Source organism: Oncorhynchus gorbuscha, linkage group LG13 (assembly GCF_021184085.1).
Source record: "Oncorhynchus gorbuscha isolate QuinsamMale2020 ecotype Even-year linkage group LG13, OgorEven_v1.0, whole genome shotgun sequence".
Classification (NCBI taxonomy): domain Eukaryota; kingdom Metazoa; phylum Chordata; class Actinopteri; order Salmoniformes; family Salmonidae; genus Oncorhynchus; species Oncorhynchus gorbuscha.
The window spans coordinates 54,816,479-54,832,251 of NC_060185.1; the positions used below are offsets into that span (position 1 = coordinate 54,816,479).

Below are 15,773 nucleotides of genomic sequence, written 5' to 3' on the forward strand. Positions count from 1 at the left end.
GACCTGGAGGGCGATAAATGATAAGGATGTTAAGCTTGAAAGGGCTGGTAACTGTGACAGCATGAAATTCAAAGGAGGCGATAGACAGATGGGTAAGGGGAGAAAGAGAGAATGACCACATGGGAGAGATAAGGATCCCTATGCCACCACCCCGCTGACCAGAAGCTCTCGGGGTGTGCGAGAACACGTGGGCGGACGAAGAGAGAGCAGTAGGAGTAGCAGTGTTATCTGTGGTGATCCATGTTTCTGTCAGTGCCAAGAAGTCGAGGGACTGGAGGGAGGCATAGGCTGAGATGAACTCTGCCTTGTTGGCTGCAGATCGGCAGTTCCAGAGGCTACCGGAGACCTGGAACTCCACGTGGGTCGTGCGCGCTGGGACCACCAGATTAGGGTGGCAGCGGCCACGCGGTGTGGAGCGTTTGTATGGTCTGTGCAGAGAGGAGAGAACAGGGATAGACAGACACATAGTTGACAGGCTACAGAAGAGGCTACGCTAATGCAAGGAGATTGGAATGACAAGTGGACTACACGTCTCGAATGTTCAGAAAGTTAAGCTTACGTAGCAAGAATCTTATTGACTAAAATTATTAAAAATGATACAGTACTGCTGAAGTAGGCTAGCTGGCAGTGGCTGCGTTGTTGACTTTGTAGGCTAGCTGACAGTGGCTGCGTTGTTGACACTACACTAATCAAGTCGTTCCGTTGAGTGTAGTAGTTTCTACAGTGCTGCTATTCGGGGGCTAGCTGGCTAGCTAGCAGTGTTGATTACGTTACGTTGCGTTAAAAGAACGACAATAGCTGGCTAGCTAACCTAGAAAATCGCTCTAGACTACACAATTATCTTTGATACACAGACGGCTATGTAGCTAGCTATGTAGCTAGCTACGATCAAACAAATCAAACCGTTGTGCTGTAATGAAATAAAAAATGTGATACTACCTGTGGAGCGAAGCGGAATGCGACCGGGTTGTTGAGTGCGGAAGTTCTATTCAGTAGACGTTGGCTAGCTGTTGGCTAGCTAGCAGTGTCTCCTACGTTAAGGACGACAAATAGCTGGCTAGCTAACCTCGGTAAATTAAGATAATCACTCTAAGACTACACGCTCTAAACTACACAATTATCTTGGATACGAAGACAGCAAAGACAACTATGTAGCTAGCTAACACTACACTAATCAAGTCGTTCAGTTGAGTGTAATAGTTTCTACAGTGCTGCTATTCGGTAGACGGTGGACGTTTGCTAGCTGGCTAGCTGCTGGGCAGATAGCAGTGTAGACTACGTTAGGACGACGAAATACGAAGTTGCAATAGAAGTGCTGACTGTTTCACTTTGTTGTCCTCTTTCTTTTCCTTTTTCTTCTGTCCTTCTTTTGTCCTTATTTTGTCTTCCTTTCTTCTGTTAACTAGATATTTTTTGTTGTTATTCTAAGTTTTGACTAAAGGCTATAAGTGCGTTCGGAACAGAGAGTAAAAGGAGCAGATTTCTGGGTGCGAAAGAATAGATTCAAGGCATAATGTACAGACAAGGGTATGGTAGGATGTGAGTACAGTGGAGGTAAACCTAGGCATTGAGTGACGATGGGAGAGGTTTTGTCTCGAGGCACCAGATAAGCCAGGTGAGGTCACCACATGTGTGAGTGTTGGAACAAAAGGACTATCTAAGGCATATTGGGTGGGGCTATTGGCTCTACAGTGAAATAAAACAATAACGAACCAAAACAGCAATAGTTGAGGCATATTTACATTAGGGAGATGCATGTGTAGCCAAGTGATCATAGGGTCCAATGAGTAGCACTAGATGAGTCAGGGAGCCAAATTCCGTTGTCGCTGCTACACTAGGCGAGCTGGAGACAATGTGATTCAGATAGCTAGCGGACCGGGGCTAGCAGATGGGCATCCGGCGATGTCGCAACGGAAGAGCCTGTTGAGACCACCTTGGACGGCTATGTCAGCAGACCAGTCGTGATGGATCAGCGGGGCTCCGTGTTGGCAGTAAAGGGTCCAGGCCAATTGGCAAAAGAGGTATTGTAGCCCAAGAATTGGCTGGTGGACCTCTTTGGCTAGCTGGGAGATGGGCCTAGCTTGAGGCTTGCTCCAGGCTAACTGGTGCTTGCTTCGGGACGGAGACGTTAGCCAGGAGTAGCCACTCGGATAGCAGCTAGCTAGCTGCGATGATCCGGTGTAAAGGTTCAGAGCTTGCGGTAGTAATCCATAGATGTGGTAGAGAAAAAGCTGTCTGATATGCTCTGGGTGTGATGGTGTGTGGGAGCTGTCTGTGATTTAACCAGCATGGCTACCACAGCATTCTGCAGCGTTACGCCATGCTATCTGGTTTGCGCTTAGTGGGACTCTCATTTTGTTTTTCAACAGGACAATGACCCAAAACACAACTCCAGGTTGTGTAAGGGCTATTTGACCAAGAAGGAGAGTGATGGAGTGCTGCATCAGATGGCCTCCACAATCACCCAACCTCAACCCCATTGAGATGGTTTGGGATGATTTGGACCACAGAGTTAAGGAAAAGCATCCAAAAAGTGTTCAGCATATGTGGGAACTCCTACAAGACTGATGGAAAAGCATTCCTCATGAAGCTGTTGGAGAGATTGCCAAGATTGTGCAAAGCTGTCATCAAGGCAAAGGGTGGCTACTTTGAAGAATCTGAAATATATTTGTATTTGTTTAACACTTTTTTTGTTACTTCACGATTCCATATGTGTTATTTCATAGTTTTGTCTTTACTATTATTCTGCGATGTAGAAAATAGTAAAAATAAAGAAAAATGAGTAGGTGTTTCCAAACTTTTGAATGGTACTGTAGATACAGTACCTTTGGAAAGTAATTCAGACCCCTGGACTTTTTGCACATTTTGTTACATTACAGCCTTATTCTAAAATGGATAAAAACATTTTAAAACTCAGCAATCTACGCACATTACCCCATAATGACAAGGCGAAAACAGGTTTTAAGAAACGTTTGCAAATGTATTAATATTATTTGTATAAGTATTTAGATCCTTTGCTATGAGACTCTAAATAGAGCTCAGGTGCATCCTTATCCCATTTGATCATCCTTCACCTATGGTAAATTCAATTGATTGGACATGATTTGGAAAGGCTCACACCTGTCAATATAAGGTCCCACAGTTGACAGTGCATGTCAGAGCAAAAACCAAACCATGAGTCCAAACTAATTGTCCATAGAGCGCCGATACAGGATTGTGTTGAGGAACAGATCTGGAGAAGGGTACCAAACATTTCTGCAGTATTGAAGGTCCCCAAGAACACAGTGGTCTCCATCATTCTTAAATGGAAGAAGTTTGGAACCACAAAGAATCTTCCTAACCCTAACCCTAGAGCAGTCGGGGGTGAAGGGCCTTGGTTTGGGAGGTAACCAATAACCAGATTATCACTCTGACAGAGCGCCAGAGTTCCTCTGTGGAGATGGGAGAAACTTCCAGAAGGACAACCATCTCAGTAGCATTCCACTAATCAGGCCTTTATGGTTGAGTGGCTAGACGGAAACCACTCCTCAGTAAAAGGCACATGATAGTGTCGTGTCTCTCACTATGATTAAATTATGACATGCTATTTTATCAAATTGATTACCTAACGTTTAATTGATTATGTGATTGAATTAAACCATGCAACAATTAAACCATTAATAACCTGGGGCACCACGGAATAATTAATTTATATAGAATTATCTCCCGAATCCACTCAAAGATCTCAAGATCTTTCATAACAATAGCAGTCAATTATTAATCGTCACCTAGATCGGTCTCATTCTGATTGTCGTGAGTACTTGGTTCTGCACAAACCCTAACTAAAAAGTTGAATCAGCAATACAAAATTGGCTTAATTATTTATTTACTAAATACCTAAATAATCACACAGAATTACATATATGTAATAGGGATACCAGTCCTGACATCATCAGGAACTGAGGTTGACTTCCGTCAACAGGCTTTTGTACTTGGGGAGAGAAGGGTGTGTTTCATCCAATGTCTGTTCACTTGGGCGTGGCCACTGAGTGAGCATAAGTTTACCTATGAAAACAATTATCTAATTTAGAAGCTAAAATCACATTTCATCTTCTCACAAATAGTGTCATATTTAAACGTTTAAATTGCTCAACAATTCCATGTGAATCTGATAACTAGAATGTGTAGACTTTCCAACATACGATTTTTGTTGTCCTATCATCAGATATTGTCATGCAGGTGAAAGAGGACCCAAAAGCGACTTGGCGAAAACAGAGTCTTTAATCCAGTAAAGTAAATACAAACAAAAAACACAACTTTCACTCGAAATGACGAGGACAAACTGGAGACTCGATCTTGAACAGCAGGTGAACAGCAGGTTGCCTCGGGAAGGCACTTGAACCAGACAGACTCAGACACCTGCTCACCACGCAGCATCTGAGGAAAACACGACACGACAGGGCGATACACAAACACAGCACGGTGAATTCTAGACAAGGAACCGACAGGACAGGAACGGAACACAAAGGAAGAAATAGGGACTCTAATCAGGGGAAAGGATCGGGAACAGGTGTGGGAAGACTAAATGATTGATTAGGGGAATAGGAACAGCTGGGAGCAGGAACGGAACGATAGAGAGAAGAGAGAGCGAGAGAGTGAGAGAGGGAGGGGGAGAGAGAGGGATAGAAAGAGGGAAAGAACCTAATAAGACCAGCAGAGGGAAACGAATAGAATGGGAAGCACAGGGACAAGACAAGATAATAAATGACAAAACATGACAGATATAATGTCCCTGACAACAACTGATCTGACATCATATTCTTTAAGTACCAACGGACACTTTCAACTGGTTGAGAAAGGGAAATATTGTTCCATTTCCCAACCTTTTGATGTTACCATACTTTCTCTGTGGTAACACAGGGCTTTCCAGGAGTCCATTCTATGGAGTGGAGAGAAAAGGGGAAAGGGTATTTATGGGGGGGTCATAAACCTCACCCAACAGGGAAACGTCATGACGGTAGTCTGCTTGGAGATTGCCAAGCAGGAAACAAGAGTCTCTGGTCTGATGAAACCAAGATTAAACTCTTTGGCCTGAATGCCAAGTGTCAAGTCTGGTGGAAACCAGGCACTGCTCATCACCAGGCCAATAACATCGCTACGATGAAGCATGGTGGTGGCAGCATCATCCTTTGGAGATGTTTTTCAGTATCAGGAACTGGGAGACTAGTCAGGATTGAGGCAAAGGTGAATGGAGCAAAGTACAGAGAGATCCTTAATGAAAACCTGCTCCGGAGTGCTCAGGACCACAGACTGGGGCGAAGTTTCACCTTCAAACAGGACAATGACCCTAAGCACACAGCCAAGACAATCCAGGAGTGGCTTCGGCACCAGTCTCTGAATGTACTTGAGTTGCCCAGCCAGAACCCAGACTTGAACCTGATCGAACATCTCTGGAGAGACCTGAAAATAGCTGTGCAGCATCGCTCCTCGTCCAACCTGACAGAGCTTTAGAGGATTTGCAGAAAAATGCCAACATTTCTAAAAACCTGTTTTTGCTTTGTGTTGTGTTTAGACTGATGGGGATAAAAACAATTTAATATGTTTTAGAATAAGGCTTCAACCTAACAACAGGTGGAAAACGTTAACGAGTCTGAATACTTTCCAAAGTACATTTTCCTTCATTATTTTACCATAACCCTACCACCCTTCCCCTATTTGGAGTAAACTAATGACCAACAACACTTAGGCTTCTACTTCCAGCTTATACATACTATATTCATTTTAAGAACACAATCTATTTTACAATAGGTGTCTTTTGTTTGTTTTTTACTCCTATCCTTCCGTTTCCCTCAACCCCTCCCATCTATTTCTGAAGACCATCCAGTTTGATTTATATTTGCCATATATTTTAACTGTTCTTTTTCAAAGTTCTGAACCTACACTAACGGTCAAAAGTTTTAGGACACCTACTCATTGTAGAATTGTGAAGACAATAGTGAAGTCATCAAAACTATTAAATAACACATATGGAATCATGTAGTAACCAAAAACAGGGTACCTTAGGCCAATACCAAAATAAATGATCTATTGATTCTGTATCCCCACAACAAAATCTGCAGAGCTTTGATGATTGTATCCCCCAAATATTCAATATTTTCTTGGTGGCAAGAATTCTATATAATAATTTTAGCTGAAAAGTACGAAGTCTTAAACCTTGCGTCATTTTATATATGAACTCATACACCCTGTACCATGGAATCTGTACATAAAAAATCTCTTCCCAACTATTTTGCCATCTGTATGGCGCAGCTGTCAACATCCTGGTCCTCAAATGAAACTGGTATACTTTCCTATTTATGCTATTTTTATTCCTCCTCAAGTTTTGATCCTTTATATTGAGCAGACTGACCAGTTCCCTACCTCCACCCACTGCCACCTGCCGCCTCCATTTTTGGATTAGTGCTGTAATCAATTGGTTGTAATCTTGGATTGAGCAGACCTTCCCATACAATTCTGATAACTCCATGAAAGACATAACTCTATCATTTAAATTCAAAAAACCCTTTTCAAACATCTTTCCCATAAATACAGGTTTTAATCAACCTGCACATTTGAGTTCAGCCATAATATTTGTTGAAATGTTTTTCAGGGGGATGAAATTGTAGCCAACTCTGCAATGCTTGTTTGGAAAAGAGATACAGTGGAGAGAACAAGTATATGATACACTGCCGATTGTGCAGGTTTTCCTACTTCCAAAGCATATAGAGGTCTGTCATTTTTTATCATAGGTACACTTCAACGGCGAGAGACAGAATCTAAAACAAAAATCCAGAAAATCACATTGTATGATTAATTTGCATTTTATTGCATGACATAAGTATTTGATCACCTACCAACTAGTAAGAATTCCGGCTCTCACAGACCTGTTAGTTTTTCTTTAAGAAGCCCTCCTGTTCTCCACTCATTACCTGTATTAACTGCACCTGTTTGAACTCATTACCTGTATAAAAGACACCTGTCCACACACTCAATCAAACAGACTCCAACCTCTTCACAATGGCCAAGACCAGAGAGCTGTGTAAGGACATCAGGGAAAAATTGTAGACCTGCACAAGGCTGGGATGGGCTACAGGACAATAGGCAAGCAGCTTGGTGAGAAGGCAATTATTAGAAAATGGAAGAAGTTCAATATGACGGTCAATCACCCTCGGTCTGGGGCTCCATGCAAGATCTCACCTCGTGGGGCATCAATGATCATGAGGAAGGTGAGGAATCAGCCCAGAACTACACGGCAGGACCTGGTCAATGACCTGAAGAGAGCTGGGACCACAGTCTCAAAGAAAACCATTAGTAACACACTACGCCGTCATGGTTTAAAATCCTGCAGCGCATGTCCAGGCCCATCTGAAGTTTGCCAATGACCATCTGGATGATCCAGAGGAGGAATGGGAGAAGGTCATGTGGTCTGATGAGACAAAAATAGAGCTTTTTGGTCTAAACTCCACTCGCTGTGTTTGGAGGAAGAAGAAGGATGAGTACAACCCCAAGAACACCATCCCAACCGTGAAGCATGGAGGTGGAAACATCATTCTTTGGGGATGCTTTTCTGCAAAGGGGACAGGATGACTGCACCATAATGAGGGGAGGATGGATGGGGCCATGTATCGTGAGATCTTGGCCAACAACCTCCTTCCCTCAGTAAGAGCATTGAAGATGGGTCGTGGCTGGGTCTTCCAGCATGACAACGACCCGAAACACACAGCCAGGGCAACTAAGGAGTGGCTCCGTAAGAAGCATATCAAGGTCCTGGAGTGGCCTAGCAAGTCTCCAGACTCGAAACCAATAGAAAATCTTTGGAAGGAGCTGAAAGTCCCTATTGCCCAGCGACAGCCCCGAAACCTGAAGGATCTGGAGAAGATCTGTATGGAGGAGTGAGCCAAAATTCCTGCTGCAGTGTGTGCAAACCTGGTCAAGAACTACAGAAAACGTAGGATCTCTGTAATTGCAAACAAAGGTTTCTGTACTAAATATTAAGTTCTGCTTTTCTGATGTATCAAATTCTTATGTCATGCAATATCATCCAGAAGGCGAGGTCAGTACAGGTGCATCAAAGCTGGGACCGAGAGACTGAAAAACAGCTTCTATCTCAAGGCCATCAGACTGTTAAACAGCCACCACTAACACTGAGTGGCTGCTGCCAACACACTGCCATTGACACTGACCCAACTCCAGCCATTTTAATAATGGGAATTGATGGGAAATGATGTAAATATATCACTAGCCACTTTAAACAATGCTACCTTATATAATGTTACTTACCCTACATTATTCATCTCATATGCATATGTATATACTGTACTCTACATCATCGACTGCATCCTTATGTAACACATGTATCACTAGCCACTTTAACTATGCCACTTTGTTTACTTTGTCTACACACTCATCTCATATGTATATACTGTACTCGATACCATCTACTGTATGCTGCTCTGTACCATCACTCATTCATATATCCTTATGTACATGTTCCTTATCCTCTTACACTGTGTATAAGACAGTAGTTTTGGAATTGTTAGTTAGATTACTTGTTGGTTATCACTGCATTGTCGGAACTAGAAGCACAAGCATTTCGCTACACTCGCATTAACATCTGCTAACCATGTGTATGTGACAAATAAAATTTGATTTGATTTGATTTGAATAAAATGCTAAGTAATTACTTAAAAATCATACAATGTGTTTTTCTGGATTTTTGTTTTAGAGTCTGTCTCTCACAGTTGATGTGTTCATATGATTTTAAAAAGTACAGACCTCTACATGTTTTGTAAGTAGGAAAACCTGCAAAATCGGCAGTGTATCAAATACTTGTTCTCCCCACTGTATTCTTTGAAAAAGTATCATTTTCAATTCATAGAAAATGAGATATGGATATCTGCACAAAGTCAAAAAGACAGTAGATTACTGAGCTTTTCTTAGTAATCTACTTGAGAACCATTTATGGATCAAGTAAAACTTTTGAATAAGTGAAGATTTTAGAGAGATGTTTAGTGCTTTTATATTTAATAATCTCAACCCACCCTATTCATTATATAGATAGACAGATACATCGAGAAAAAAAAGTGCTCATAATTTTAAAATACATTTTATTTTGTACTTTCATTTAACTTGGCAAGTCAGTTAAGAACACATTTTTAGTTACAAAGACGGCCTACCAGGAAACAGTGGGTTAATTGCCTTGTCCAGGGGCACATTTTTTAAAATTAATCATCAGAAGTAGGCAGCACCATAAGTAAGTGACTAAACTGAGATATGACTAAGGAGTTAATCAGGGCAATTTTTGCTTGAATAGACGGGTATTTACCTCTCCGTGGTTGCAGGATCTTGTCTATTTTTACAAGTTTTCTATTAAAATGCATTGTAGAGAGCTCATGTATATATCTTCTGATTTGAATACCACGTATGTCTACTTCACCGTCAGGCCATGTTATAGGTAAACTGCAGGGTAATGTAAAAGTAGAATTTTTAAAATATCCAAGACGTAATATTGTACACTCATCATAATTAGGTTTTAGTCCAGAGAGTCCAGAAAAGTTATCTAGATCTTCAATGAGATATTGCATGGATGTAGCTTGCAGACTTAATATAAAACGTGTTGTTATTTGGTCTAATTTTAATAGCTAGCATTTCGATGGCCATAACGAATAGCTATGGTGACAGCTGACACCCTTGTTTAACTCCTCTTGACAATTCAATACTCTCTGAGAAGTAACCGCTATTTACTATTTTACAACTGAGGTTGCTATACATGACTTTTGCCCATTTTATAAGAGAGTCACCAAAATTGAAAAAAATCCAGGCATTTATGAATAAAATCCATTCTTACTTTATCACTGTATTACTATTTCAAAATCCACTATAAATACCAGGCCTGGCTTCTTAGATGTTTCATGATGTTGTATTACTTCTAGAAGCTGTCATATATTTATCTCCAATGTAACGTCAATGTAAAAAACCTGTCTGATCAGGATGAACAATATCTGGTAAACCTTTTCAATTCTGACTGCTATGCATTTTTTACATTACAACATTGAAGTGTAAGAGGCCTCCTATTTTTAAGACTGGATCTATACATTTGCCATCTGGGTCTTGTTATAATAATAGTGAAATCAGACCTTCCTGCTAAGTACCTAACAGGCTAACATTTCATAGGAGTAGTTAAAACAACCTAACAATGGAGCTTTAAGTATATCAAAAAAAGGCTTGATAGACCTCTACTGGTATGCCAGCAAACCTTGGGTTTTTTCCAGATTGAAGGAATTTAATTAGCCTCAAAAAGTATTTCCTCTGTAATTTGGCCTTCACACTGACCTTTTCTGTACATTTTTTATTATTATTTGGAAAGAATTCCTTACAGCAGTGGTTCACAAACATCTTATTTATGAGAAAACTGACAAACAATTTATTACAAAAAAATTAACTTAGGGCCCTCACACTTAACTTAGGGCCCTACTCAGTCATTTTGACACAGTCAGCTTGCACCTGTAAATAACTTTAATTAATAGGAAATTGTGTGTTTATTGTAGAAGAAAGGATCTAGCTTTTTCTGAGCTTTTATTAAGACCTGAATTCAAATACAAATATTTTCTAATACTCTGGGCTTGATTGAGCCTGCCTGGTACAATGTAACCTATAGAATAGTCAAAAAGGTGAAAACCCTTCCCATATGGCACTCCAAGTAGACCAGAGAAAACACAAAAAGATTTCAAATGGTATTGAACGCAGGTCTGCTCTTCTCCACTTTTGAAACCAACTGGTGCAAAAATGGGCCCTAACTTTAATGTCTTCTCTTCTATAGGTGGCTTGTGATAATGGTCGTTGCTGGACAGGCCGTAATGGGGGTAAGTGAGTGGTTTCTACCAACATTCTTTGAAATATCTCATAGGTTTACAGTAATTTCGGCCTGAGTGATAAAATGTGACTGACCGGCTTGATTCGGTCTCAATGTTGCAAAATTTGAAATTGTGATTTTTACATTGAATAGAAGTAGAGACTGAGCTAGAAAATGGTATATCATACAATACAGCTGTGTAACAATGGGAAAGTAATTATGCTTTGAAAGTTGATAAAATTGTAACTTCACTTTTGAGAAAATGTCTCTTGAATGTTTTGGTAAACCTACTAGAGAGCTCTTCTTTGTCTACACCCATTTAGCTTCATTCACACCCTCTTAAGCCTTAGCCCATCTCTTTAAGGATTCACATGTGAGGCAATGTACTTAACAACCAAACATTTCAAGAATAAAGGTTGGTTTATACTACAGGTGTATTCGTAAATTCAATCTGGAGTGCCAGATTGCGCCCTGGGCGTTCGTAAACTCAGACCGTTGTCAGGTTGTCCATTTGTAAAATTTCAGAGCACACACACTAGATGCTCTGGCCAAGGAGTAGGGTAGATCAGAGCGTTCTGACCTAATAACACCAGTCAAGCTCCCAAGCTAACTGGTAATGTTGGCTAGCTTGCTAGCTACTTCCAGACACATGAGAGAACAGCTCACACTGACCATTTTACTCGCCTTAGCAGAGCTGCTTAGGCTGTTTTCATGTTATCCGTAGTGTTGGTGACTAACTGTGCTGCTGGCAGCAATTCAATTACGCTTTGTTTGCCAACGTTTACTGACACCGGCCATATTCAACTGGTTTTGAACATTCGTAAATTTGTCAGTTATTCTGCACTCTGGCATTAGAGTAGATACCCAGAGCAAATTTACCAGCTATCGACAGTTTTTGCAGTGACATCATGCACATTCTATGGAAATGGTTACGTGCATAGTGGAGTCAGATCATACACGTAACGTTAGCTGGCGAGCCAGCTAGGTAACGTTAGCTAGCTACCTACCTAACAGTACCCTTTAACTTGAAATGAAAATAACTTTCTGACAAAATTAGAAAGGTGTAATATCTGAAAATGTAGCTAGCTAGACTATCTTACCCATGTACATGTATGGACGCTTCTCCTCTCTGTCACGGATGTCATGGTTGCCTTTAGTTTGAAGATGTAATGCAGGTGTTTTATACAGCTTTCTGTGTGTTCTCTTTTTGACTCCCTCTGTATATTTGCAATCAAAAGGCAGAATTTTCTCCATCTCCTTAGCTGTCCAACTCTAATTCCACCTGGCCTTCTACTGATTTCAAAACTCAGTCCTCTAGAAAGTGGAGAGCAACACTTTGATATCTTCCAAAAAAGGCCACGTTAGAAGAAAGGATTACCTACAAATATTGACCAACTCATGTTATAGACAGAAGCTTGCCACATGCACACCAATCCGAACTCATCCAGCCCAGCCATTATCTCAGCCAATCATGCTAAGTGGGAAGGTTCCTGTCTTTTTCTATGGCTTGCAGGTACTGTATATGTGCTTTATTCATTAAATTACTTTGATTGTTAACGTTCATTGATATGCATAATAACCTATCTGTCCTGTTACTAGTGTATATGAGGTAGAAGGAAGTCTGATCATGCTTTGACACTTTAACCTCCACCTCCTGTGTTCAGACCAGGCCTGTCCATTTTTCCAAATTGCATAGCCACAGGACGTAGAGGTGCTGAGGGTGCTCCTACACCCCCTGAAATACCAGAGAAATGCGTAGTGCACTGGGCCTTTACCAGTCCTGTATTAGCGGACTGATGTAGCCATCTGTAGCGTGGACAAAAAAATTGCAGCACCCCCACCCCCAAACATCTGCCGAATTGTACACATAACTGACCTTCATGGATTTTAGAGGAATTTACTGATTTATGAAATAGGCTGGAAACTCCCTCCAGGCCACCATTTCCCAAATTCAGTCCTTGGGATCCCAAGGGGTGCATGTTTTTGGTTTTTGCCCTAACACTACACAGCTGATCCAAATGATCAAAGCTTGATGATTAGTTGAGTATTTGAATCAGCTGTGTAGTGCTAGGGCAAAAAAAAGAAAAAGAAACTCGCACACCTTGTGGTCCCGAGGACTGAGTTTGGGAAGCCCTGCTCTAGCCCATGCCTACACAAATCCAATGCTTTTACATTTGTGGGTAGAAGTGTACTTGTGTACACTTTAGGAGAAAGGGACGCAGGACTGCTCGGCTCTTGGCTGTTCTCAAAAGTCCCTTTAGTCTCTCCCCCCACCACAGCAAAAAAAAATCATATTTTATCTTCATTTAAACAGGGAGTCTGTCACGTTGGCATAAATGATTCAGGAGACAGGCGGAGGAATGCGTAATAAGAGGTTTTTATTGTACCCAATTTACGGCGTGCGTGCAAAGGACGAAGTCCAAACAAGCACTAAACAAAAACACAGGGTTGAACCCAAACAAAATATCAATATCATAGTACCTTGAATAAATAACACGAGCACCATTATTAACACACGGGAATAGACCCACAATCATCTGCGCAATCCATAAGGGCACGAAATCCCAAAACACACAGCACGGGGACTCACACGCACCAACGGACATTGTAACAATAATCGACAACTCCATGGGCAAAAAAAGAAACATCCCTTTTTCAGGACCCTGTCTTTCAAAGATAATTCAGAAAAATCCAAATAACTTCACAGATCCTCATTGTAAAGGGTTTTAACACTGTTTCCCATGCTTGTGAACCATAAACAATTAATGAACATTCACCTGTGGAACGGTCGTGAAGACACTAACAGCTTACAGACGGTAGGCAATTAATGTCACACTTATGAAAACTTAGGACACTAAGGAGGCCTTTCTACTGACTGAAAAACACCAGAGTAAAGATGCACATGGTCCCTGGTCATCTGCGTGAACGTGTCAGTGTTCTGCCATGGACAGCGAAGGGCCCGGATCTCAATCCCACTGAGCACGTCTGGGACCTGTTGGATCGGAGGGTGAGGGCTAGGGCCATTCCCCCCAGAAATGTCTGAGAACTTGCAGGTGCCTTGGTGGAAGAATGGGGTAACATCTCACAGCAAGAACTGGAAAATCTGGTGCTGTCCATGAGGAGGAGATGCGCTGCAGTACTTAATGCAGCTGGTGGCCACACCAGATACTGACTGTTACTTTTGATTTTGACCCCCCCTTTGTTCAGCGACACATTATTCATCGTCACATGTCTGTGGAACTTGTTCAATTTATATCTCAGTTGTTGAATCTTGTTATGTTCATACAAATATTTACACATGTTAAGTTTGCTGAAAATAAACGCAGTTGACAATGAGAGGACGTTTCTTTTTTTGCTGAGTTTATTCAGTCAACCATACAGCTCCACTGAAATCTCTCAATTGATTTCTTCAACTAGTGTTTTTCTATTTAATTTCTAAGGACATGGAAAAATCTACCTTTCCTAAAACTCAATTGTTCATTTGAAATTGAATAGAAGCTCTTTAAAACTACAGGTGTACACACTATATGTGTAACTCAAATCAAATCCAACTTTATTAGTCATTTGCGCTGAATACAACAGGTGTAGATCTTACTGTGAAATGCTTACTTACAAGCCCTTAACCAACAGTGTAGTTCAAGAAAGACTTAAGACAATATTTACCAAATAAACTAAAGTAAAAAATAATTTAAAAAGTTACAATAAACTAACAATAACGAGGCTATATACAGGGGGTACTGGTACTGAGTTAATGTGTGGGGGTACAGGTTAGTTGAGGTAATTTGTACATGTAGGTAGGGGTGAAGTGAATATGCATAGATAATAAACAGCGAGTAGCAGCTGTGTAAAAAAAAAAGGAGAGGGGGTCAATGCAAATAGTCCGGGTGGCCATTGGATTACATGTTCAGCAGTCTTATGGCTTGGGCGTAGAAGCTGTAAAGGAGCCTTTTGTTCCTAGACTTGGTACTCTGGTACCGCTTGCAGTGCGGTAGCAGAGAGAACAGTCCATGACTTGGGTGCCTGGAGTCTGACAATTGTTTTAAGCTTTCCAAAAAAAACTGCCTAGTATATAGGTCCTGGATGGCAGGAAGCTTGGCCCCAGTGATGTACTGGGCCGTACACACTACCCTCTGTAGCGTCATACGGTCAGATGCCTCTCCCTAGTCTTTCACCCCTATCTATCTCTCTTAGTCTCTCTCTCTTTCTCACTCTCATTCTCCCATTCTGATCAAAATACAATGGACAGGATGAAACAGGATGCACTCTAGACACAACCAGCATGAAATACCGACCTGCTAAAAATCTCAGACCTGTGCATAGACACAGGTCATGTCATATGCACGGACGCATGCACACATACACACACTCAATGCAGGCACTTAATATGGAATGAGAAGGCTATAAGCACTTTTCTGTTATGCCTAGAGGAAATACTGTGCGATGGATTGATATTTTCCCCCGGTCTTGTTTGTGTTGATGGTGTTACCACATTCCGGTGGGGTTATGTAAACCCAGCGCCGGCCAGGCATGCAGACAGAGGCGCAGTTATCTCTCCTTTTGATTTAAGATTAACCTCCAACTCTCATTGCTTGGTTTTCATATGCAAAAAAAGAATGTGCATGCATATCCATGAATCGTTCTATCTTGGATCAGAAGTAATCTTCTGTATCCATCTAACACGCACACACACATACTTGCAAATATTTTGAAGCATCTTGGATATTTATTTATTTCACCTTTATTTAACCAGGTAGGCAAGTTGAGAACAAGTTCTCATTTACAATTGCGAACTGGCCAAGATAAAGCTAAGCAGTTCAACACATACAACAACACAGAGTTACACATGGAGTAAAACAAACATACAGTCAATAATACAGTAGAAAAATAAGTCAAAATACAATGT

The 15,773-nt window shown here is 41.1% G+C and overlaps 1 protein-coding gene across 5 annotated transcripts in view; it reads left to right on the top strand.

Annotated features, from left to right (window-relative positions):
* col4a4 (collagen, type IV, alpha 4) overlaps positions 1-15,773 on the top strand; it is a 174,208-nt gene that overhangs the window by 9,866 nt on the left and 148,569 nt on the right. For all 5 annotated transcript variants that reach the window (XM_046295033.1, XM_046295034.1, XM_046295032.1 and 2 more), the window contains one exon: positions 10,838-10,880. In XM_046295033.1, coding sequence (XP_046150989.1) covers positions 10,838-10,880 — 43 coding nt within the window. The remainder of the gene's footprint in view (positions 1-10,837; positions 10,881-15,773) is intronic.